This window comes from Uloborus diversus, chromosome 5 (assembly GCF_026930045.1).
Source record: "Uloborus diversus isolate 005 chromosome 5, Udiv.v.3.1, whole genome shotgun sequence".
Taxonomy (NCBI): Eukaryota; Metazoa; Arthropoda; class Arachnida; order Araneae; family Uloboridae; genus Uloborus; species Uloborus diversus.
In genome coordinates, this window is record NC_072735.1 from 147373260 (window position 1) to 147399897 (window position 26638).

At 40.6% G+C, this 26638-nt stretch overlaps 1 protein-coding gene across 1 annotated transcript in view; it reads right to left on the minus strand.

Moving 5' to 3' along the window:
* Nucleotides 1–1044: 1044 nt before the first annotated feature.
* LOC129223182 (corticotropin-releasing factor receptor 2-like) overlaps nt 1045–26638 on the minus strand; it is a 144067-nt gene continuing 118473 nt past the window's right edge. The window contains exons 9-11 of the mRNA XM_054857749.1: nt 11730–11865; nt 2414–2455; nt 1045–1345 (exon numbers count right to left, since the gene is read on the minus strand). Of these exons, the coding sequence (XP_054713724.1) occupies nt 1097–1345; nt 2414–2455; nt 11730–11865 (427 nt within the window). The 3' untranslated portion in view covers nt 1045–1096. The remainder of the gene's footprint in view (nt 1346–2413; nt 2456–11729; nt 11866–26638) is intronic.

Consider the following 26638-nt stretch of genomic DNA (forward strand, 5'->3'; position numbering starts at 1 on the left):
TATTGAAATATGCAAAAAATACGACTTACTTTTTGCCATTCGACTAAGCTTTTTGCACCGGAGCATTCTGCCATTTTTCCTTTGTGTACTATTTTTTAAAATTCTCGGAGAATTAATTTTTAAGAACATCAGGATTTGCTTCAAGAAAATCTAAAATTATTTCGGCGTTATTCTTTGTAACGTAAAACGTATTCTTTGAAGAATAGCCATTAGCGTGCCAGTCGTCAAAGTTCGCGCTTTTCCGTCCAAGAATTAAACAAAACAAAACTAGCTGCACTGAAAGGACATTGGTTGGAAGAAGTCACGTGTACCTCCTGGCCGACCAAACTAATCGAAAAAATCGGCGCCTCTTCGAAAGACAGCTGCGAGCTGTTCAGAATTCAACGTTGCGAGATTTTTTCGATAACATCGATCACGTGACGGGAAATCTCGAAGTCGAAACGTAAGTAGTTTAGAATGACCACCCAAGACTAATATGTGTTCATATATTTATGTCTAAGCATGTATGAATTTGAAGTGGCCCCCTCTGCAAAAAAAAAAAAAATATCTTACTAGCCATTGGTACCTCCCTCGTAATAAGGGACTGTGCATAAATATCACTTTCATTTTAACAAATTTGACCCCTCTCCCCTTGTTTTGCCACAAGGCGCCAAACTTCACCTTACCCCTCTCCTCATCACATGTCACGCTAATAAGCGTATTGTTGATGCCACACTTCTTGTTACCCTGCCCTCCCCTTTGTCACAGATTGTCACAATTTCCCGAACCCCTTCCTCCTTCAAAGCGTCACTTCATTTGTAGACGCCCCCAAAGGGACAGAGTATTAAGCAATCCGCTACACCGTTTACCTCGTTATTCAACAGGTATCACCACTGAAAGCAATTGCTCTTCTTCAGTTCAAGTGGCGCCGTTTTTTGTGTAACTAGATAACTACAGTTGTAGATCACCTGCTACATCAAAACAGAAATCAGTTCAAATCACGCGCACGACCGGTATCTTTTCCAACTGCCTCGTTTTCTGAAACCGAACAATCTCAATCTCTCCTATCTTCGCTGGCGCTTTCCTGTTTTTTTTTTTTTTTTTGGCAGACATCGCTTCAGAACACATAAGCCCTCTCTGCGTTTCCGTTGTCGCCAGTTTTCCGTCCGTTGACAGACATTTCTTGCAGTGGGACCAGAGTCTTTCTGTAGGGGGCGACCTTGTGTCGCGCAGTGTCCGCCATGGACACTTCGGTGTGGGAGAGGAATGCGGTGGAAGTTCGTGGGATGCTCCTCCTCGTGTAGCGATGATTGGGGTTGTGACGAATGACCGCTCTCAAGTAGCTGTTCCTTAGCACCGTTTGAACCTAGAACAAGATCGAATGGATAAATGCGCGTAATTTACACAAAAGACAAAAATACCTATAGTTGGGGCAACCTAACCCGGCAGCATCGTAAGGTCAGGGGCGTGCGCAGAAATTTCGGGGCCTGTCACAAATGACATTTTTGGGCTCCCCTCTATATTGTTTACCCCTATGACTAGACCCAGATCTGCGTATCCGGAAACCTCGCAGTGCGGGGAGCCTACGTCCTTAAAGGATCCAACGGCTCAAGAGATTGAAAAAAAAAAAAAAAGTAATAAAAAGCTAGCTCTCAGATTTATGAACGTTGCAAATATACCCTACTGACCTCTGAGGAGAGGACCTATAGATTTTGTTGCAGGGGGCCTCAAATTTATACATCCTGCCTACGTCCCTATATATATTTACCCCTCGTTTTCAAATTCTTGGGTCCCTATCAGGTTCGAGTCCCGGCCAACAGGTGTCTCTGCTCTCCCCCCCCCCACATCCTGTGCACGGCCCTACGCAAGGCTGTGATTAGGATCTGCGTTGCCAATGCTAATAGGTTAAGTTTGCCCCAACTATAGAAGGGCACAATTGCTATAGAGGGGGTAGATCGTTATATCAAAATGTCATTTCCTTTCAATTTACAAGAAAACTTATGACTGACTTGACAGATATATTCAGGAGACCGTAGCTGCCAATATTAGAAGTTCAAAATTAGGGAGACTTGTGGGTAAATAACGGAGACGTTGAATGAGTAAATTTAACGACAAACGTTTGAACTTGAACGGTTTTTTTCAATAGAGTAGGGATTTCTTGAATTAAGCTTGCATATGACGCGTGATTCGGCGTTCGGAAATCCATCTGGATCTGAAACTATTGAGATATGTAGAGATTTTTCCCAGACCCCTTCTCCCTCGAGAGCCTTACGTGAATAATGAATGGCCCCTAAGTGGACTGGACTGAAGCAACATATTGGAGAAATTATTCTTCATGTAGTTTTCAAAAAATAAATGTGGTGTTTCTTGCTCTGAATCACTAACACTTTTTTTTTCTCTCATTAAAGGAATGGAAATGAGTTTTGAAACTTACCTCTGAATTCATAAAGCAGTAAAGTAAGCCAACGAAAAAACCCTGAAATTTAAAGCTGCATGTTACGAATTGTTAAGCACAAAACAGTAAATGAACTACAACAAATAACGTACACAGCAAGGGTACACAAAACACTAAGGGACAGCAGCGGCTGAAGACACGGAGGGAAAATGACCGACCTCGACTTTTGGAACATTGGGGTAAAGAAGTCGGAATCGGAAGTTTTCCCCGACTTCAACTTCTTTACCCCAAAATTAGTCCGACTTCCAAATCCCTGTCCAAGCTGTGGACTCGGAGGGAAAGTGCAGTCCCGAGAGAGACGCCGGGCCCTTAGTTTTCGACGGGCCCAGTCGAAAACTAAAGGCCCGGCGATACTGACGCAAAAGAGAGAGAGAGAGAGAGAGAGAGAGAGAGAGAGAAAGAAAGAAATAAAAAGAAAGGAAAAAAGAAAAAAAAAAGGGGGGGGACTCCGAATTAGCAAAAACGTAAAGATAAAGTAAATTTTACTCTTTTGGTATTTACTGTTGTAGCACAAGAAATAGAGTTAACTGTTTTCTAGAAAGCAATTTTGATTTTTTTTCCCTCCTTCCCCCTTTCCTTTCTTTTTTCCATAATTTTTTTTTGGGGGGGGGCGACAAAACAAGGACAAGGGGCCTGCCTTGGCTCTCTGCGGCCCTGGGAAATTGACCGACTCTGACTCTTGGAATTTTCAAGCTCCCTATTCCGACTCCTTTACCCCAAAATCAGTCCCAGTCCGACTCCGAATAATTTACATATCAAATTAAAACCAAGCTTGAGTTCTACAGCTAAAAATGGCTGATCTTTGTGTCGCAGTAGCACGCGACAAACTGCTAAAAAAAAGCTATAGCAAAAATAACTGCTTAGAACAACAAAAACTGATTGTGGCACCGTTTTACTTCCTGCCAAATCAAATGCTCAACGCAGCAATAACCTAAATAGTTTGTCAGCGAAATAAAAACTGGACCTTGTAAATACGAATTTCCGGCCTTCTGCTTCTGCGTGCAACTTTTCGGCCTTTTCAAATCACGAGTTTTGCGAAAGGATCAGATGCGTTAATTGAACGGACGAATATCTTTAGAGGAAACCGGAAAATTTTATTTAAGACAAGGCTTGCCAGATTTCTGAAATGTTCAACCGGGACACCAGAATGCATCCCCCCCTATCGCGGATATTCGAAAGGGTACATACACCCCTTTTTTCACCCCCCTCGCTGGTTTTTGGAGTGTTTTAGAGGGTAATCCATTCTTGATGCTATGTGATTAAATGATAACTAATTATGAGCCTAAACCAGGAGTAATAATTAATGACATAAGCAGATAAATTTAAACATTCTATTTCTTACATGTTAATATTTAGAAGTTTCTTGAGTTAGAAGAAACAAGTTGAATGCGAAATAAAAGTTTAAACAATTTTTACACGTACATACTTTTTATTGGCTAGGACTTCTTTAGAAAGTCTTTTTTGGTTGTAAAAACTCTCTTAAGCTAATCATATATAATTTTGCATGTCATTGCTACAAATGACAAAGTAAGTATCTAAAATAATCCTTGACAGTCAGTTATTTCTAGACTTTTTTGGTCATCTGTAACCAAATTTATCTTTCACCTTAACGTGAAGTAAACCGGCCGGGACACCGGGATTTTGTCTGAAAACCGAGATTGTTCCGGCCAAACTGGGGCGTCTGGCAAGCCTATTTAATAAGCCTTGTTTTCCTAGGAGCGAACACGCCTAGTGTGGGCGTCGCTCCTCGCCGAGGCGAAAACTTGATTCTTCTGCTCATGCGCGCCCAAGCTAAATCGACGTCGTGAATGGCTACGCCGGAATCCACTTGACTTTGATTTCAGCGTTATGGCGATGAGCGACGTTGAAGATCGGCGATTCGCTCCTAGGAAACCAAGGCTTAGGAAAGATAATGCGGTTTCAACGAGCTAGGAAACGGATTTATTATCCTACTTTAACAAATTAATGATCAAAGGTTCGATACTTGTGCAGTGAAATTTGATGTTTAATACAAATGAGCATGATCATTTAAAAATGTGCATGATAATTTATTTTTAAGAAAAATGGATAAAAGGGCCATTACACGAAAAAGTCAGCCCTTTGTCCCGCTCGTGAGGGTTCATACATTTCATTAAAAAGTAATAATTTTAAAGGGTAATGACCAAATTTTTTGCTTAAGAAATCACACATAAGTTTGTAATTTGTTAAGCAGAAAAAAATACGTAGTGCATTAATATTTTAAAAGTATTAATTTTAATGAAATATATCTGGCGTCACGTGCGGGACAAAGTGACCGTTTTCCGTGGAATTGCCCAAAAGCGAATACTAGAAACTCCATACTATAGCGCTAAATGCCACATGGCTCTTTGAAAATTTTTAGTCCTATTAGGAAGAAATGTTTAAGAGAGTTCTTAGCCACGGCTGCCAGAGAGAGTGGGGTTTCGCCCCATTATCTATCTTCAATAGAGATCCTCTATTCCTAGGATTTTATTTGAGATTCTTGGATATTGGACTTCATTGATGAAAACGATACATTTATTGACTATCTTAAAGGTAAAACATACTGTTTTCTCTAAAATTTAATTTTTTGGCTAAATAATATCAGTTGTTGGTAGTAATGGAAATAGTCGGGGGGAAAAAAACGCATTTTCATTTTTTTTACGAGAAACTAATTTTCACTCGGGAAAAATTCTAAATTTTGAAATTTCTCGCAAAAAATTATGCGTTCAGAAATTTATAACACATGAAAGTTTTATTTTGTTTAAATATTTTTTTATGTTCAGTATCCACATGAAAACATTGACTTTGTTGATTCAAACTTTAAAGTATAGCTTGAAAACGAAAAGAAGGCGGATGACCTTGAAGCACAAACATCATTTGTATCATTTACAATATGTTGTTTGTTATTCTTTTGGAATAAATAGGATTAGTGAGAGAATGCCTCTTATTATTCGTTGCTTTCTGACAGATTCTACCATTACAATTGATACAAATTATGTTTCGCTTCAAGGTCATCCGCCTTCTTTTCGTGGTCAAGCTTCACTACGCGCGAGCTATTCATGTTGTTACAAATTCTGTAAATAGTAATTATTGTAGGAACGTAACCTGTAAATAGTTTCCCGTAATGAATATACAACCCCTTTTTCATTCGGCTAAAGTATACGACCCCTATTTTCTTTCTTTTCGTTGATAACGGTCTACGCATTTCGCGAAGAGGTAAGAATGTTGTGGAAAATTCTTTTCGGTGTATAAAAGCCGTTAGCGATGGATAAACAGTTGAGTTTCGATTCAGATTTCGAACGGAGAGCATTTTGCTCTGTTTATAGCGAGGCATTTTCGCTGTGTTGTTTTCGTATTTGGAAGTAAATACGTGTGTAAACGTTGAGTTTACGGTGTTGTGTGATAATTGCTTAATTGCTGATGAATAATTTAGCAGTTGTTGAAGATCTTTCCTGTACATAGTGTAAATAAATTTCCTGTGTTTTTATCAAGAACTGTTTCTTCATTTCAAGAAAGTGGAAGTCGCACCGAATCCGTTACAATTGGCGCCCAACGTGGGGCTTCTTCTGGACTTTCTTGCAGTAAGTGTGACTTTGGACATTTTTTCATAAAGACTGTTTGAATTTATAGACTTTGTTTTTATGGTGATTACTCGCGCAATGGATAACCGATTAAAACAACTTCTGGAAGCAATTAATGCTGCGAAAAGTGACTTGGCTGAAAGTTTGGCGGCTAATCAAGAGTAATTAAAGAATGATATGGCGGCTAATCAAGAACAATTAAAAAGTGATTTGACTGCAAGTTTTACTGCAAATCAAGAACAATTAAAAAATGACATTGCGGCTAATCAAGAACAATTGAAAAATGAATTAGCGACTAACCAAGAACTGTTAAATAGTGATTTAACTGCTAAAATTACTACAAGTCACGATGAAATGAAAAGTGACCTAACGTCGATGAAAACCATGATGGAGAATCAACTAACCGCCATGGGAGATAAAGTCGATGCTCTGGAAGAAAAATTTGATACTGTGGAAGAGCGCATCGCCAATATGGAAAATAAGTTGGAAAAAGAGGACAAGAAATTGACTTCATTTAAGGAAGAAATAATTAAGGACGTGGAAAGGAGATTGGCGACCGCGGAAAGCAGCTCTGTACAGTTTGGCGCTCCCACATCGGTTGCTCGACCGTCCATTAAACTTACCACATTTGATGGGAAAACTTCGTGGCAGGTTTACAAAACTCAATTCATGATAGTGGCGGAAGCGAACGGATGGGACTCTGCTACCAAGGCCTGCCATCTTGCAGCATCCCTGAGAGGTGACGCAGCGGACATTCTTCTGACCCTTCCGGACAGCCAGCGCCTGGATTTCGCCGCCCTCACAGCTGCGTTGGAGCTTCGCTTCGGTGAGAAGTGCCGGAAAGATTTCAGCCGACTCCAGTTGAAGTCCCGTTTCCAGAAAACTGGGGAAACCCTGCAAGAGTTTGCGGTGGACATCGAGAGACTGTCTCATCTTGCTTTTTACGACTGCCCTGCGGATGTTCGAGAAAACCTGGCACTCAACTACTACATCGACGGGGTTCGAGATCCGGAAATCCAGAAAGCTCTACGGATGGCGGATGTCAAAGACCTGAATTCTGCCGTTGTGTATGCGATGAGATACGAGGCCGCCCAAGAAGCAACCCGTGTGGATCGCCATCTAATCCGGACTCAGGAAGCTGATGAGTCTGATTCCAGGTCGTCCCACCTCGCTGAACTTGAGAGACAACTCGGTGACTTGACAAGACATCTGAGCAGCATAACAGCCCAAAAGAAACAAGAGCAGAAGTGCTGGAAATGCGGTAGTGAAGGACACCTGCGAAGGAGTTGTCCGGCTCGCCAAGCTACGCGAGGGAAGGAAATCACCACCACTAGAGCTCTGCAGATTTCCTCTTCTAGTAGTGGCAGTGATGGACTTTTCATTTACGCACATGTAAATGGGAACCCCTGCAGACTGATTGTCGACACTGGAGCCAATGTGACAATCATTAGGACAGATGTGGCTCGTGAATTTGGATTGAAACTGCTGTGGACATCGCCACGCGTAAGTCTCCAGACTGTGACAGGTGACAAGATCGAGATTGACGGTAAAGTGGACTTGGAAATAGTGTTTGGGAATGCCACCTACCATCATACGGCATTCGTCGCTAATATCACGGACCCCTTCATTCTCGGATTGGACTTTTTGAAGAAATATGACTTCACTCTCGACTTCAAGACTAATGAGCTGCACTCGATGAGAGAAGACATAGCCGTTTTCCCTGCAGAAAGTGATGTAAAATCCGCTCATCAAATAATAGCCCAAACCGATTTATCGATTCCCTCAAGGTCAGAATCATTAATACCTGGCTCCCTTGAAGAAAGCAATAGTTTTCGATTTGGACTCATTGAATACCCTAACCTAAGCAATAGCCTAAAAGGAGTGCTGGTAGCATCTACGCTTGTGGACCTTTCTAAGGATGTAATTCCTGTGAGAGTCGCCAACGTGAGTGAAAGGCCAAGGAATATCCGGAAAGGTGAAGTGTTAGCAACTTGTACTCCAGTAAACTGCATCATTAGAAGAATCAATTTCCCCGAGACTGTGTCTTCTGAGTCCTTGACATCGAAGTTAATTGGGAGTGCGCCATTATCGAAAGATCAAAGAACTGCTGCGGAAGAATTGGTGGACGACTTCAAGCATCTGTTTTCATCTACATCGGAGGATGTTGGCCGTACGAATTTAACGCAGCACAGGATTTACACTGGAGAACACCCCCCTATTAAACAGCATCCGAGACGACTACCGTTCGCCAAGAAGGAAGAGGTTGAGACCCTCCTGAAAGAGATGAAGGAGAATGATGTAATCGAACCTTCATCCAGTCCTTGGGCCTCTCCCATTGTCTTGGTCCGAAAGAAAGATGGCTCCACCAGATTTTGTGTAGATTACCGACGGCTGAATGAAATCACCAAGAAAGACAGTTACCCTCTTCCACGGATAGACGACACCTTGGACACTCTTTCCGGACACAAGTGGTTTTCGACCCTGGACTTGAAGAGCGGCTACTGGCAGGTTGAGATACACCCTGATGACCGAGAAAAGACAGCGTTTACAACTGGACAAGGCTTATGGCAGTTTAAAGTGATGCCCTTCGGCCTCTGCAATGCACCAGCTACTTTCGAGCGTCTTATGGAGACAGTGTTAAGAGGACTTTCCTACGAATCCTGTCTGGTCTACTTAGACGATATCATCATCGTGGGACGCAGCTTCGAAGAACATCTGGCAAATCTTAGGAAGGTGCTGCAAAAGCTTAAGGAAGCCAATCTGAAGTTAAGCCCGTCCAAATGTAATTTGTTCCGCCGGGAAGTGAACTACCTTGGTCACATCATCTCTTCTGAGGGTGTGCAAACCGATCCAGAGAAGGTATCTGCGGTCAGGAGTTGGAGTCGTCCCGAAAACATCCATCAGTTGCGAAGTTTCCTGGGGCTCTGCACGTACTACAGGAAGTTTGTGAAGGGTTTTTCCAACATTGCACGACCTTTGCATAAGCTGACGGAGAGCAAGCAAAATTTTGAATGGTCCAAAGAATGCGAAGATGCATTTCTACGACTGAAGGAGGCTTTAACATCAACGCCTATCCTCGCCTATCCTCAGCTTGAAAAATCCTTCATCCTGGACACTGATGCGAGCAACGAGGGAATTGGAGCTGTTTTATCCCAAGAAATTGACGGAAATGAACATGTCATCGCTTACTGGAGCAAATGCTTATCAAAGTCGGAGCGAAATTACTGCGTCACCAGAAAGGAGTTACTGGCCATAGTGAAAGCTGTAGAACACTTCCATCATTACCTCTACGGCCGAAAATTTCTGCTTCGGACAGATCATGCCTCATTAACTTGGCTTTTGAACTTCAAAAATCCGGAAGGCCAGATAGCCAGATGGATACAGCGGCTCCAGGAATATGACATGGAGATCAAGCATCGAAAAGGGTTATCTCACGGTAATGCTGACGCTTTATCAAGGAGACCCTGTCCTGAGAACTGCAATTATTGTTCCCGAATCGAGAAACAGTATGGAACGACTAGCCCTACCGCCTATCAGGTGACAGTGACTCCAATATCATCAGAACCTGATCCATGGAGTGATGACCAAGTTCGAAAAGATCAACTTGAAGACCCCGACATAAAACCAATTTTAGAGTTCATGGAAAGTGACAGTCGACGCCCTAGCTGGCAGGACGTTTCCATCTTCAGTCCTGCAACAAAAAGATACTGGGCTTTATGGAACTCACTCCATTTACGGAACGGCGTGCTACACCGGAAATGGGAATCTGACGACGGCAAGACATCTAGGTGGCAGTTACTACTTCCTCGATCCAGGATTTCAGATGTTCTGAAAGAAATACATAGTAGTGCGACTGGAGGACATTTTGGTGTCTTGAAAACTCTCAATAAAGTTCGGGAGCGCTTCTTCTGGAGCAAGGCGAAGGATGACGTGGAGAAGTGGTGCCATTCTTGTGACGCCTGTGCTGCTCGTAAAGGACCGAAGAAGAGAAGCAGAGGGAAGCTACATCTGTACAACGTTGGAGCTCCTTTCGAACGAATTGGGATCGACATCCTGGGTCCTCTACCAAGAACTGCTGATGGGAACAAATACATTCTTGTTTCCATCGACTACTTCACAAATGGCCGGAAGCATATCCCATTCCAGATCAAGAGGCTACCACCGTAGCAGAGACTCTAGTCCAACATTGGATCTCGAGATATGGAACACCTTTGCAGATTCATTCCGATCAAGGGAGGAATTTCATCTCTGCTGTGTTTAAGGGCCTATGTCAAATTTTCGGAATTGAGAAAACTAGGACAACACCACTACACCCACAATCGGACGGCATGGTGGAGAGATTTAACCGCACAATCCTGAACAATCTCTCACTTATGGTATCCAGAAATCAACAGGATTGGGACAAGAAGCTACCTTTGTTCCTGCTGGCCTACCGCAGTGCTGTCCACGAGACTACCGGATATGCCCCATCTCAGATGCTCTTCGGACGAGAGCTTCGGCTACCTTGTGATCTCGTCTTCGGTCGTCCTCCGGATGCGCCTGCATCGCCTGAGGAGTACATCCAGGATCTCCAGGCCCGGTTGGAAGACGTTCATAACTTCGCACGAGAGCGAATCAACATCGCGGCGGAGAAGATGAAGACCCGATACGACACAAGGTCTACTGGACATGAATTCAACGAAGGCGACAGGGTTTGGTTATGGAATTCCATCCGACGGAAAGGTCTGTCACCCAAATTGCAGTCGCATTGGGATGGACCCTACAAAGTCGTTAACCGACTAAATGACGTCGTAGTGAGGATCCAAAAATCACCTAATGCAAAACCTAGGGTTGTACATTATGAGCGGTTAGCCCCATACTATGGCCATAGTTCATGAGTATTACGTAAGCAACCATGGTTGATCACATAAAAGTTGTAGATAATTTTTGCTTTTAATGTTTAGTAATATTTCTTGTTATTATCGTGTTTTCTGTATCTGTTAGTTATTAATTAATGTGTATATTTGTAAACTTGTGATAGAAGTTTGGCACCCTTTCTGGGGATTGTACTGCCCGGGACGTGCAGTCCTTAGGAAGGGGGCAATGTTACAAATTCTGTAAATAGTAATTATTGTAGGAACGTAACCTGTAAATAGTTTCCCGTAATGAATATACAACCCCTTTTTCATTCGGCTAAAGTATACGACCCCTATTTTCTTTCTTTTCGTTGATAACGGTCTACGCATTTCGCGAAGAGGTAAGAATGTTGTGGAAAATTCTTTTCGGTGTATAAAAGCCGTTAGCGATGGATAAACAGTTGAGTTTCGATTCAGATTTCGAACGGAGAGCATTTTGCTCTGTTTATAGCGAGGCATTTTCGCTGTGTTGTTTTCGTATTTGGAAGTAAATACGTGTGTAAACGTTGAGTTTACGGTGTTGTGTGATAATTGCTTAATTGCTGATGAATAATTTAGCAGTTGTTGAAGATCTTTCCTGTACATAGTGTAAATAAATTTCCTGTGTTTTTATCAAGAACTGTTTCTTCATTTCAAGAAAGTGGAAGTCGCACCGAATCCGTTACAATGTGTTTAGGAGCTTCATTACCCTACTAAAACTTTACTTTTCCCTTTCTCTTTGCGGCTGAAGAATTTTATAAGAATGATTTCAGCAAAATAAAAGCAATTCATATAAGTCAAGTTTGAATTTCAATATGAAACGTCAGGGATAAACAATACCTGCGAAGACTGGAGAACGGCGTTTGTTATCATGTAAGCTTCTTCAAACATGGCGTCATCTTTAGGGTTTATGCAAAACATGAGATGAGTGAGCCCCAGTAGTGGGAACAAGAGCGCGGTAGCTTTCACTGCTTTCCTGGAACACAAAATAGGAACCTTAGATAAGCTAAGGATAACATAGAGACATAAATTGGATACGGTACCGTTTAATTTTGAATGCAGGTCATCCGGACGGAAATCGGACTCGGGGGAAAAATGGATTCAAAAATAACAACATTTTTACTGTTAAACACATTTTAAAGCACTGCCAAAAAATTAAAAAAAAAAAAAAATTAATTTGAATTTTGTCACCTTGAATTCAAATTATGTTTTTCGCAATCACGAGTGTGTGTTTGTATAAGTGTGTGTGTGGGGGGGGGGTATGTGTATGTGTGTAGGCATGTGTGTTTGTGTCTGTGTGCAGTCATGAGTGTGTGGGTAGTTGTGTGTATGAGTGTTTGTGTGCGTGGGGGCGGGGTATGTGTATGTGTGTGTAAGCATATGTGTTTGTCTGTATGCATGCATGAATGGCAGTTGTGTGTATTTGTGTGTATGTGTAGGTGTCTGTATGCATGCGTGTGTGTATGTGTTTGTGTGTAGGGGTATGTGTGTGTATGGTGGTGTTTGTGTATGTGTTTGTGTGTGCGTGTGTGTTGGTGCGTGTATGTATGCGTGTGTGTGTAGGATATGGACGCAACCTGGAGACGGTTTTCGCTAGAGGAGCAGCATCGTGAGGCCGGCCGACGCGACGGGTGGTGCTGGCAGAGGGTGGTGCCGCGCCGGTGGGAAAAATGATAGCACGCCAAAAACAGTCAAATGAAAGCAATAAGCAATCGTGATTGCTCAAAAAAAAAAAAAAAAAAATTGAATTTTGACATCTTGAATTCAATTTATGTTTTTCGCAATCACGAGTGTGTGTATGTAGGCGTGTGTGTTTGTGTGTGTGAGGGGGGGTATGTGTGTTTGTGTGTAGGGGGTATGTGTATCTGTGTGTTGGCATGTGTTTGTGTCTGTGTGCAGACATGAATGTGTGGGTAGTTGTGTGTATGTGTTTGTGTGTGTGTATGTGTTTGTGTGTGAATGCGTTTGTGTGCGAATGTGTTTGTGTATGTGTGTGTGTTTAGTTGTGTATGTATGCGCGTGTGTGTAGGACATGGATGCAATCTGGAGACGGCTTTCGCTATAGGAGCAGCATCGTGAGGAGCGGGTCGAGCAGAGGGTGCTGGCGGGAAAATAAAATGATAGGACACCAAAACAGTCAAAAGAAAGCAATAAAAAATCGTGATTTGCTCAAAAAAAAAAAAAAAAAAAATTAGAATTTTTGGCATTTTGAATTCAAATTATGTTTTTCGCACTCACGAGCGTGTGTGTATGCATGCGCGTGTGTGTTAATGTAGGCGCATGTGTGTGAGTGTGTGTGTGTATGTATGCATGTGTGTGCGTGTTGTGTATGCAGTGCTGTGTATGTGTAGGCGTTCGTGTGTGTGTATGTAGGCATATGTGTTTGTCTGTGTGCAGGCATGAGTGTGTATGTTTGTGTCTGTGCGCAGGCATGAGTGTGTGTAGGCGTGTGTGTGTGTATGCGTGTGTGTGCGTAGGATATGGACGCAACCTGGAGACGGTTTTTGCAAGAGGAGCAGCATCGTGAGCCGGTCAACGCGACGGTGGTGCTGGCAGAGGGTGCTGGCGGGAAAATAAAATGATAGGATTTCAAAATAGTCAAATAAGAACAATAAGCAATCGTGATTGCTCGAAAAAAAAAATAAATAAAATTTTGAATTGAAATTATGTTTTTCGCAATCGCGAGTGTGTATGTGTGTGTATGTACGTAGGCGTGTGTGTTTGTGTCTGTGTGCAGGCATGAGTGTGTAGGCGTGTGTGTGTGTAGGTGTTTGTGTCTGTGTTAAGGCATGTGTATGTGTGTGTGCTTGTGCGTGTACGTATGCGTGTGTGTGTGTGTATGCGTGTGTATGTAGGATATGGGCGCAACTTGAAGACAGTTTTTGCTGGAGGAGCAGCATCGGGAGTGGCCGGTGGAGTGCTGCAGAGGAAGGCGGGGGAAAATAACATTATAGGAACGTCAAAACCGTCAAGTGAGAAAAATAAGCAATGTAATTGCTCAAAAAGGTCTTTCTTTTCGAATTTCAAAAATTAATTACTATTGAAATTATGAATGATAGATTTTTTAAAAAATAGTTGTAAATTTAAAATGTTAAAGAGTCAGATTTCTGAAAAGTTACATGAAAATCTGAAATGGTCAAATTGAGAATAATTTTTTAATTTTTTGAAAAATGTGTTTTGTGATGGATTGACACATCTATAAAAAGAAACAATTTTAAAAAACGTGAAGAGAAAAGATGTATTGTATTTAAAAGTAAAAAAGAGAGAACAATTATTGATAAAGAAATCCACTTTAGTTTTAAAATGTTGAGACATACCAATTAATGCGCATAGGATCCCGACAAGGTGTCACTATCGTTGGAATCCGTTTCCCTGGTTTTTCTTCTAATTGTCTACAAAGAAAAACAGTCTTTATTACAAGAAATGATTGCACTAATTTGGTTGATCAGCGACACATTCACTGCATTGAGGGGGGGGGGGGGAAGCACGAAGGTGGGTCCATGGCGTAGATCGTACCATTGAAATTTTTAGGAAAGGGGAGGGGGGATTTGGGAGGGTTTAGCCCATTTCTAGAAACTTTTGCAATGTCTTTCAGCAAAAACACACACAAGTATTCGCAACAAAACTAAATGCTTCAATAAGTCTTTGTTATTGAAAAAAAAAGGAATTGTAAAAAATTGTAAAACTTGTAAAAAATTCTGCAAGCCTTTTTATAACTAGTTTTCAAATCAAGAAATGTGCTTCAGAACAGCGTTTCTCTACCTCTTTAGACCCCATCAGGCAGATTTTCTCTCTCTCTCTCTCTAACAAAGAAAAAAAAAAAATGGATTTTTGACATCTTGAATTAAAATTATGCTTTTCGCAATCACGCGTTTGTGTGTGTGTGTGTGTGTGTGTGTGTGTGTGTGTGTGTGCACGTGCGTGCGAGTGTGTAGACCATTGAGAAGAGAATGGAGGGAGTGAAGACTTTAATTCATGAAGCAAAAATTCCAAGTCACATGATATATTTTTAAGTAAATCATTGGAAGAAATCAGATTTCTTTCGCTAGTTTCACGCAAAACGAGTCAACCATTCGTCGTTGTTAAGTCACGTGACTTGAGAGTCTTTACCTCAACTTTTACTAAGCAAATGATTGGACTTTCAACCTCTATTTATTAATTCCTGCTCTAAGGTGTAGACCTGTGTGCGCGCGAAGGCATGTGTATAAGTGTGTAATAAGTGTGTGTGTAGGAATGCGGTGTAGGTGTGTGTGTGTGTGTGTAGGCATGCGGTGTAGGTGTGTGTGTGTAGGCATGCGGTGTAGGTGTGTGTGTAGGTATGCGGTGTAGGTGTGTGTGTGTAGGCATGCGGTGTAGGTGTGTGTGTGTAGGCATGCGGTGTACAGTGCTGGCCAAATTATTAGACTAAGACTTTTAAAAGCAAATTCTTTATTGATTACATAACTATAGACACATTAACGAACGGTGAAATAATTATCTAATATTGAGTATGCATTTCCTTGTTCTTGATGAGCATTTTAAGTCTTTTTGGCATACTTTTCACAAGGTTTACACCATTTCTTAACTTTTTAAAAAAGGAAGTAAAAAATTGTTTATACTCACAATTATATATATTCACATACACATACTCACTAATTACGTAAAACTAACTTTAAATGTAATAGAACACACTAATAAAATGAAGTAGTGAACTGTTTAAGTTGATTGAGGTTATGTTCCTGGTAGGTAGATAAACAAAGAACATAAACAAAGCAGACAGTGCTGCCACCTGCAAACAATTAATTATGCTAAAATAACGTAATAATCAGTGTACAGTATGTACTGTACTTTAACAGTAAAATAAATAGTATTTTAGAACTAATAGTGTACAAAAAACAAAAAAACAAACAAAAAAACAAAATAATCCCCCTTTAGTCTAATAATTTGGCCAGCACTGTAGGTGTGTGGAGGATATGGACGCAACCGTCCTGGAGTGATGGATTCCGGTGGACAGAGCTGCTGGTAGAGGTCCAGGACCAGTGGCGTATATATGTTTTTCTTTTGGAGGGGGCCCATATAACCAAGATAAACTACCCTCACTTTTTTTGTAATTTTAATTTTTTTAGGGGGGGAGGAACAACAGTGCCCTGATCTTCTCCTTTTTTTCGAGACGGGGCAAAGACTTCATACTGTCACCCCGTGGCGCTACCAAAAAATAATTTTAAGAGGGCACTGTTAAGAAATACCCGCTTCTAGTTGGGGGGGGGGGGGGCGATGGTTTTCCCCGGAATTTTTTCGAAATTGTAACAGTAAGAACCCAGTTTTATAGGGCCTCTGGTGATGCTACGAGAGGAAAAATTGAGGGGCCTTCTGCGGAAATTTTTAGAAATTGAATTCTTAAATCGCCATATTAGGCCATATTTGTTGATGTTAGTGTAATGAAAGGATTGAGACTTTTTAAAGTTGCCCCCGATTGATTTTTTTCAAAAATAGAGCGAAATCCATCACCCCTCCGCCCAGTTTTTCGAAATTTAAGTTCTAAAAAAGCAGTTTCAGACTAACTTCGATTGACCCTCCTCCGAAATTTTTTCATAATTAAAGTCTTAAAAGTGCGACTGTGGACCATGTTTGGTAACGTTAGGGATTCGTCCATTTTTAGAAATTGAAGCTCTATAAAAGCAATCTTAAACGATTTTCGCTGCTTTCAGAAGGCAAGGCGTTTGATATTTATCTCCTGGAAATCTTTCGACATTGAAGACCTGAAAACAAGGTTTGAGAAGCTCTTTAATGGTTTTAGTGGGTGGAGGGAGCTTCGAAGTGTAGTATTTTGAAAACTTTCTTATTTTTATACCGACTAGAAAAAAGGAAAAGAAAGGGGTGGGAGCGGGGGGGGGGGGGGGGGGGGTTGTAAAATAAATAAGAGGTGTTGGACGTAATTACCTAATCAATAGTCAGTAGCTTTTGAAATTTTTTATTTTAAGGTTCTTTTCAAAAACAATTCAAATTTTTTCCCAACATTACACAATTTTTGGAACTAAGGAAGAATTCGAGAATCCTCCTCTGAAAGGCAAAACGCAATTTCAGGTCATCTTTGTAGACGTTTAGAGGTAGGAAGTGGTTTTGCGGATCTTCCTAGAAACCTTTTCAAAATTGAAATCTATAAGGTGCAATTTCAGACCATTTTTGGTAGTAACCTTAGTGAAAGGGTGTTGGTTCGGGGACCCTTCTCCAGAAATGTTTTGAAATTGATGTCCGAAAAACACCTAAATAAATGCGTTTTTAGGACATCAATTTCATTATTGCTCCAACCGAACAATTTTAAATTTCTTGCAGGGGACGAGAGTTAAGGAGAGAAGCATTTTGAAGACCCTTCTTTTCAGACTGACTAGGAAGAAAAAAAAAACGGGGAGGGGTGTGAAAGAAAGAGAGGGGAAATCAATTTGCTAAGCAATTAGCTGCATCTGTTTAAAAAAAATTTAATTTAAAGATTTATTTTTGATAGAATTGAGATTTTTTCCCAACATTATTTTCTTTTCTTTTTGTTAAAATAACTTTGCTTTCCCAAGACACGTTCTTTTCTTGAGTAAAGGATACGGAACCCCTAACCCCTTCTGTATATCATTGCCTGGTGCCCTCTAACGCAGAATTCCCAAACTTCAAATAACGATTTGCAGCACCCTTTGAAGAATTAGAATTTTCACACGGCACCCTAGTCTAGTTTTATACTACATATTATCTATATCATTATGTTACCATGAACCACTATCATATTTATTAATTATTATTATTATTATTTATTTATTTATTTAATTTTATTTTTGTAGTTTGGAAATTGCTTGTGAGCAACTAAAAGCAACTACCTTTATTTAATTTTTTTTCCACATTTTGGAGGGGGCCCGGGCCCCCTCAGCCCCTCCCTTATATACGCCCTTATCCAGGACCAGATCAGCAGCACCTGGAGACGGTGGATCTGGAGATCCAAGCATATAACATTACAAGCAAAATTTTCAAAAGTAGATACTCATACTGTAATATTTTGAGGCAAGTATTTTTGTTATTATAAAATGATAAAGTTCCAGTGATTAACATTTTAAATATTAATTAAAACCTACTAATAATCGGTTCAGAATTTAATTAATCAATATTAAGCTCATTTGTACTTTAAATGCTCTGTACAATTAGTAAAGTGTCCGCCGGGCAAAGTGAAATAGTTCATTTCATTTACTTATTCAATACTTTATTAATTCACTTCCGTATGCATTTATTAATTTATTTGAATTTAATTTGAATGGAAAATAAAAAAATAAAAGGAGGTTCATTTGTTTCAAAACTAGCTCATTCGAGATCATTTTTAACTGCAAATAATTAAACAATTCTGCTACCTTAAAAAAGAATAATTTTTCAAGCGTAAAAAAAAAATATATTTTAGGGAAAATTAAGTGGACAGAGAGTAAAATGCTTTTTGCTTGTCCCGTACATTTTTTTTATAGAATGGATCAAACTTGTTTTGATATTAAACGCTTCAACTAATTAACTCCCAAATGTATTTGGAAGATACAGAGGAAGTGGTCCAAAAACGGGCCACCACTTTCATTTTCTACCTATACCTGTTCACGTTAAAGGGATAATTTTAGTGCCAATGACTCTTAAAAACATTTACGAAAATGATTTTAGGGTTCAAAATCCATTACATCAGTTTTATATGTTTTAAAACTTTATGATTACGAAAAGAGATAAAATCACGTTTTTCAAGAGCTGGTCCAAAAACGGCACACTTGAGGAAAAACTAGTATATCTCTTAAAAAATAAATAAAAAGCATGAGATTTTAATTCAAAAAATGTATTAAATATCATTTTAGACATTTTTAAGAAAAATAAAAATCATTTATTTCATTTTTCAGTTGCAGAAGTTAGTTTCCATCCGTCACTCTCGGATGCCTAGCCTTGCAGCAGAAAATCCCCACTTCTCCTGTAGTGTCATCTGAAAAGAGCCTGTCGTAAAATATGCATACTACCTACATTGCCATAATCAGATTTATCTAAAACAAGAAACACCAACTCGCCATCCTTGCTTACGTTCGACGAGCACGACCGGTAGCGATCGGTTGGTTAATCACGTGACAGCAATGACGTGAGCGGTTACTAACCGGTTGTTCACGAACTAATGCTTCATCGAACGCTTTCGGTTGATCACCGGTTACTTGCGCAGACATGGTGCATACGAATAACACGCAGGTGAAAATTACTTATAATTAGTCAAAAATGTCACGTGGTTCCCTCAACCAATCAACCAGCTTAAGTTGCGGTTGACCGGTAGATCAAGAAACGGTGAGGCTCATAGAACGACATCGGAAGCAACCAGTTAACCGGTAGCTCTCAAGAACACTGCGATTAGCAATCGGTTACTCACCGGTCGACCGGTGAGGTTCGTCGAACGCAAGCCTTGTCGTTGCCATTAGCAGGAAAATCAGTATGGTCTCCTTTCGAGTTCGACTACTGTTGTTGGGATTTCCTCTTTGATTTGTTGGCTTGACTTGAAGATTTTGGACGTTTTCTCCTTTCACGGGCAACCGATTCCCAGCTCACAATTTGTTCAATGCACGCTCCACACTTTTCACCAGTTCGTCTTTTTAATCGAGTGATGATGCGAAATTTGAGATTCTTTCCCAGTTTTCTAGTTCTGAAGTCCCCCCTCCCCTCTCCGACAGTGCCTTACCGCTAGTTAATTTAAGTCATTGTAATAAGTCAAAACTTTCAAGTATCGAAAACAGCGTATTTTAAAAACGGGCTAGCCCGTGTTAGGACCACCATCGATAGCCCGTTTTTAGACCACGCAGTACTTTAAGTTTGTGGTGTACTAAACCATTAACAAACAGATATTTTAAATCAAGTACTCCGAAAGAAAGCCCCCATATAATCTACTTTGTTTTTAGATAAAAATCATTTACTTCATTGTATAAATTAGAAACATACAAATGAACTCGTACAAGCTTCGAAAAGTTTTGAGTTCTTTAAAAGCGAGTGTTTCTTATCAAACAGTTACTGACAAAGCACATGCTCTAATTATCAAGGTCATTTTCTCACTACGCTTTTGCCTCTTCCTGTTGATTAATTCCGTACCATTTTTACGACTGCGCACAAGCCCCTTCCCTCATTTTCAGTTGATGGCCCGTATTTATTCCAGTTCCTCTAATGTACTGTATTTCTAATAAAATAATAGCTTATGTTCCCTAGCAATGCAAACATTTGTAAATCGAGTATCTATCTACTCAACTGTAGAAAGTACGTTCTCGGTTCAATTCACTATTATGGATGTGCTTTTATATTCTTGCTGCTGAAACAACCTCAGTGTGTTTTCACCTGCTGGGAGATTGAGGTCGAGATCGTTTCTTTTTTTAACGAAGTGCTGCTTTAATTTTAATGGGTTTTCTTCTTGAGATTTCTCTTCAGGACAATAAAGAAGAAATGTGAATAAGCTGTACTTGAAGCAAACTTTACTTCCACTGAAGGAATAAGAGTGTCTATTTTCTTATACATTTAAATACTTGGCGAGTCACTTACTTTTTTCTCTAACTCGGGGCATTTACGTATTGTCAAGTCATAACTTTCGTTTTGGAGTAAATTGATAAGGTTTATATCTTTGAATTTCTTTTGTCTTTAATTACTAACTCATTCCCCGAGGTTGCCCAAAAAGGGTGCCACCACACACCAACGATGTATGCAGGGGTTTGCAGAAGGGGGGGAGGGAGAAGGGACACCTGTTGGCCCATGCCCCAGCCTGAAGGGAACCGAGATTTTTAAAATGAGGGTTGAAATATATGTAGGGACGTAGGGATAAACAATCTTGAGGGGGGGGGGGCTTGTAAAATTCATTTGTGATGGGCTCCGAAATTTGTGTGCACGCCCTTGGATGTAAGATACACATCACACATCGCGGTGTGTCAGGTTCCCACGTTAAAGTAGTGGTGGATTTAACATTTCATAAATTGTGAGAGGTCTCCAAGATCAGGCGTGCCCACCCCCCAACAACTAGGGCATACCCCCTAAATATTGCGAAGATCTCCCCAAAAATGAGAAAAATACCCCTCAAACCCCCGCCCCCCAAAAAAAATTTTAATGGCGCAGTCTGCGCCATGACCCTCCCTAGGTGGGCACCCCTGCCAAGACCATTGGAGCCCCGAAGGGGATTCGAAAACGGGCATGATACATCTTTTAGAAAGTTCTTTGAAGGACTAAAGGGTCCTAACGCTTTGCGACGATAGCCCCTAAACCTGTAAATCCACCACAGTATTAAGGGGTAAAATCCAAACTGGGTTGGAATCCAGCGCGGAAGCCTTTTACACGGCCCAAGGCATCAATCGTAGATCACTGACGACCTCCTTTCCCAGTCGCGGGAATATGCACATAGTAAAACCCAAGGATTAAAGCTAAAAGGTGGAGGGTAGTTGAAAATAAGTATCTATTTTATGGCTATTTTATAAGAGGTAGGATAAGGTGGAGAAATGTGTCTGTTATTCACCACATTTATTAGACAATTAAAATACCGAATTCTCTTCAGATGGCATGAGGAAAAAACATCTTCCCAATCTTCTACGTAACCTCATACAGTGAAACCTGTGTAAGTTGACTACTTGCGGTGCACTACTTCAGTGGTCAACTTAAAGAGGTTGAATTATACAGGGTGATTCTGAATTCATCATCAATATTTGGTGGGGAGGTAGGGAATAGGAAAAGAACACTATTTCACATAGGAAAGCATGGGCACAAACGAACGCATGACGGTGTAGAGGGCGGTGTGTGTCCGCATCTCCCATGAACGCGCATAGCTGTCTGTCGTGTGCAGCCAGTCGTCATTCGACAAGGTGACTTCGCAGAAGTAACATGAACCGGTACACGTTTCAAGAACTTGCAGATATGCATCTAACTTACGGTGCCGCAGGAGAAAGCTGTCTTAGAGCTAGGCAAATGTATGCAGAGCGCTACCCCAACCGACGCGTGCCACAGCATCAAATGTTTTCACGTGTGCATCGACAACTGTGCGAAACTGGATCATTTGCTGGTATTAATGTTGATCGAGGCAGGCGCCGATCAACACGGACAGTTTCAGTCGAGGAAGCTGTCCTAATACAGTCTATCGAAGAACAGCCAAGTTCTAGCACACGAGGTATTGCTCGCCAGTTTGGAGTTTCACAATCGTCAGTGTGGCGGATACTACACGAGGAACGTTTACATCCTTTTCATTTGCACACAGTGCAGTTACTGGAAGCAGAGGACTATCCCAAGCGTGTTACTTTTTGTCAGTGGTTCATGCAGAGAACAGCCGTTGATCCCAATTTCCCAACGTATGTTCTTTTCACAGATGAAGCGTCCTTCACTCGTGAAGGTGTCTTCAACACACACAATTCGCATGTGTGGGCTAATCAGAATCCACACGGTACGAGAGTTCGAGCTGCGCAACAACGCTTTGCCGTCAATGTGTGGACTGGGATCGTCGGCGACTGTTTGCTGGGACCGTATTTACTACCATCCCGTTTAGATTGCGCAAACTACCTCATATTTCTTCAGACTGTGTTACCGGGTCTTATGAACGAGGTTCCTGCTGTTATTCTCCGGCGAATGTGGTTCCAGCATGACGGCGCTCCAGCACATTTCGCAAATGATGTGCGTTGTTACCTGACCAGAAAATTTGGAGCTCAATGGATTGGTCGCGGTGGACCGGTTTGTTGGCCACCACGGTCACCGGATTTATCTCCAATAGACTTCTTTGTATGGGGTGCCATGAAAACCATGGTGTACGAGACCCCTGTTGCCAGTGATATGGACCTTGTAGCACGCATATCGGTTGCCGCCGCAAACATCCGGGAAACGCCAGGCATATTCCAGAAAGTTCGGTTGTCCATGCAACGTCGTTGTGAGGCATGTAATCTAGCAAATGGTCAGAATTTCGAGCACCTCTTGTAAGTCTGTACAAAAGATGCACAAATAAATGTTTTTTCTCTTACCACTTTCTTGTTATGTTTTCTTTCCATCATTTAACCGGATTCATATTGCCCTACTACATGACGTCTGCGCCCATGCTTTCCTATGTGAAATAGTGTTCTTTTCCTATTCCCTACCTCCCCACCAAATATTGATGATGAATTCAGAATCACCCAATATAGATCTAAGTCTGTGCCGGAAGATAGCGGTCAAATTAGACAGAAGGTCAACTTACAAAGTTTTACTGTACATTTACCTCTAATGCCTCTTTTAGGAGCGACTATCTTTTCACCTTTTAGCCAACGTCTTAAGAAGGTCATTAAAAATCTCTTCTCAAAAGAACGTGACATCAGCCACTCTATTGATTTGTGGCCTTCCTGATCCATGCAACTCCAAGATTTGGAGGTATTTGAAACAGCTCCCAAATCGTGATAAACCTAGAACTTTACCCGAGCTTAGGGACAGCATTTCACAACGTGTTCGTATCGCTTCCAGTGTACATTGAAGTCAACTGTGGAACCAAGGCCCGACTAACTGAAAGTGAGGCCCAAGACCCACAATGCTTTGGAGCCCCCCCCCCCTCTGTATTCTATCACTTTAAGTCAACGCAAAATAATGTTAAAATGACGTTTAACAATATTTAAAAGAGGTATGTCTTCAATTAATAAATTATTAATTTTTGTTATTTTCACAAAAATGCTCGATTTTTTAATGCTATGCATAGGTTTCTGAAAAATTTGGGGCCCCTTAGGAAGATGGGGCCCCAGTCCCAGGCTTAATTGGTATATGCGGTAATCAGGCCTTGTGTAGAACACGCTTTCTTTCGATTCCGGAAGGCAACCGACATGCCCGTCATTTGAGTAATTAGCGGGGGTTAATTAACCCCTCCCCCTGAATTTTCGGAACATAATATAATTGTGCATTTTGTTGTACAATGTAAAATGTGTTGAATATAAACCCTTTGTCCCCCCCCCTGAAAAATATGGATATGACGGGATTGGAAAGCGATAATGGTGGCCGTCATGCAGGGAGTCCATTGGTTCCCGGGAAGGTGTGATCTCTTTCCTGTGTGCTACGCCCTTGTGAATCTTCGTTTTTTCTTTTTACGCGACTGCGCGTGCGCGACGCAAAGGAGGGTAATGTGTTTATCAGTCTATGTATGTATGTCCGTTTCTATGTGGCGTTCTACAGGCCAAACGCCTTGGCCAATTTTAGTAATTCTTACGTCAATCGATTTGTCTTAACCTTGTGAGTGTCACTAAATACATGACAGCAATCAAAAGTACCATTTGAAGAACCAGTTGCCATTTTGTCAGTTTGGGATCGGTGCACGTTGGGTGTTGCACACTGTGTCGCACGCTCAGTTTTCGCTGTCTGAAATTTTTTGTTTACTAAGTCTACTAATTGGAGTCTCATTGGCCGAGTGGTCTAAGCGATTGCTTCTCCCACTTGAGGCGGTGGGTCAAGACACCCTCGCTCCGGATGTACTTTCCCCTCTTTCTGATGTAAATTCTTTCGTGTGTTCTTTATATGTATACTGTTCTGTAACAAAAATATATTATGCGTAACGAACGCAAAACACTCAGATTGTAGTCCTCATCGAAATAAACCCGTGCAATAAGCACCAAAAGAAAGAAAGTCTACTTAATTCGATTTTCATCTCTAACATGTTGCATTTGTTTTTGCCTTGATTCAAGGGACTGAGTTTCGCGACGTGTACTTTCTTGAGAGGCTTTTTTAGATTTGCGAGAAAGATTTGACTGACGACGTTTCCGATTTCGCGTCATCATGAGTTATACAGGCTGTTTATATAGCTGTGCTGTGATTGACTTAAGTTAGCGCATTTTTGCCGAAGGTCAAGCACATGTAGCTTTAAACCGAATTTGGTCTCTAGAGGGACTAATTATCAGTAGTTTCGACCACCGCAAGTTACTTAATAAACCTCACGATAGAAACAAACTATCCCGATGAAATGACAAGGCTGCGAAATTTATCGTCTTATAATCATAATAACTAAGTCAATGAAAATTAACTAGAAAGTAAAATAAAAAATTATTAAATAAAAACAAAAAACCCGACTGCGTGAAAACCAAAAGAACTAAAAAGAAAAATGTATAAGCCCAGTAGTTTAGAATGTTATTAAGTACTACTGAATAACTACACCGTTGAAATGGTTTTATAACCATACACAGATAATACAAATCAAATTCAAAAGCCGAATAGAAGGATCAACAGTCGGGCCCATTCAAATTTTACAGGGTTCTTTGAACCAGAAAGGAATGGGCCTCGACTGTTGATCCTTCTGTTCTGCTTTTGAATTTATGATTTGTATTATCTGTGTACGGTTATAAAACTATTTCAACGGTGTAGTTATTCAGTAGTACTTAATAACATTCTAAACTACTGGGCTTATACATTTTTCTTTTTAGTTTTTTTGGTTTTCACGTAGTCGGGTTTTTTGTTTTTATTTAATAATTTCTTTTCTTTTCTTTTTTTAGCCCTCAAACCTGTGCGCTCCCGATGCGCTTGGCCTTTTTGGTTGGGAGTCAAGGTTGGAGCTCCCTTTAGGAACCCAGTCCGCCCCTGCCGTCATGTTGAAAGCTTTTCGTTGCAATATTTTTTAAATGTATCGAAAATGTTTGGTATTTGTAATTCCTTAAAAACTTCCTCTGGCTGCGAAATTTAGAACTAATTTTTCTTTCTTCTAGTTTTCTTCTTTCTTGCAGCAAATCGCCATCCCTTTATTATGTTCTGCACAAAATTTTGCAACTTTCTGCGCAACAGTTTCATTCGTCATCAAACAACTTTGAAGTGGAATCATTTAATTACGGCCAGGCTACCCTGTATACAGGATATATTTTTTTTCACAGATGCTAGATAGTTTTACTTCAAAAAAAAAAAGAACATGATAACTTTATCTTTTACATAATTCTGCGGTTTCATCAACATAGGGTGACAACTAACAAACAATATAAAGAAAAGCAACATGAATTAATTAAAAAAAAAAAAAAAAACTGTCTTTTATACTGCAATACATAGAACTGCTACCAAGAATACAACATACAACATTCTCTCGCGAGAGTGTCATTTTTAGTGCTGCCATCTATATGCAGTTAGCACTACTAATTTACTATCAGAAGAATTAAGAAACTTCGGAAGTTCGGTGGAAAATGAGGATCTGTAATTTTAATTTCGTTTTTTAAAAATATTTCTAAGAAAACAGCGGGCCCTGGACTTCTAAGGAACTCAATCCATGCTAAAAGGTGAAAATCAACGTGCTGCAAAATTTGTGCACGTTATGTTTTTAAATGCAAGGAGAGGGGCACTAGCTCACCCCCCTCCTTTCCAAATTATTGGGCTGTCTGAAATGCAAATAAAATTTTTTTATTTGTTGCAACAGTTTCTACGAAATAAAATTAAACTTGATTATGTCATGTCAGCAATAAATTTTTCCGAGGTTATTTTATTATATCAATGTTTTGAATTTTAAGCATCTATTGGGATTCTAATTCAGTTCTCTGCCTGCGCCCATTTGCTGATTGACTTCAAAACCCATCCCTGCCATTTTAGAATTCAATTAGCGATGCCATTTCAACAAATTTATTACCACATCTTTCGAAAAATGTTTCACTTTCTTGAGATGGAATAGAATAATACTGAGTACATGTGTTTTCACTACATATCGTCGCCTTAGAACAACACGGAAATATAACAACTTTAGAGGAGAAGCTGACTTATCTGACATTTTGGTTCCAGAACAGTTTTGAATCCTGCCTTGTTTCGAGTATTTG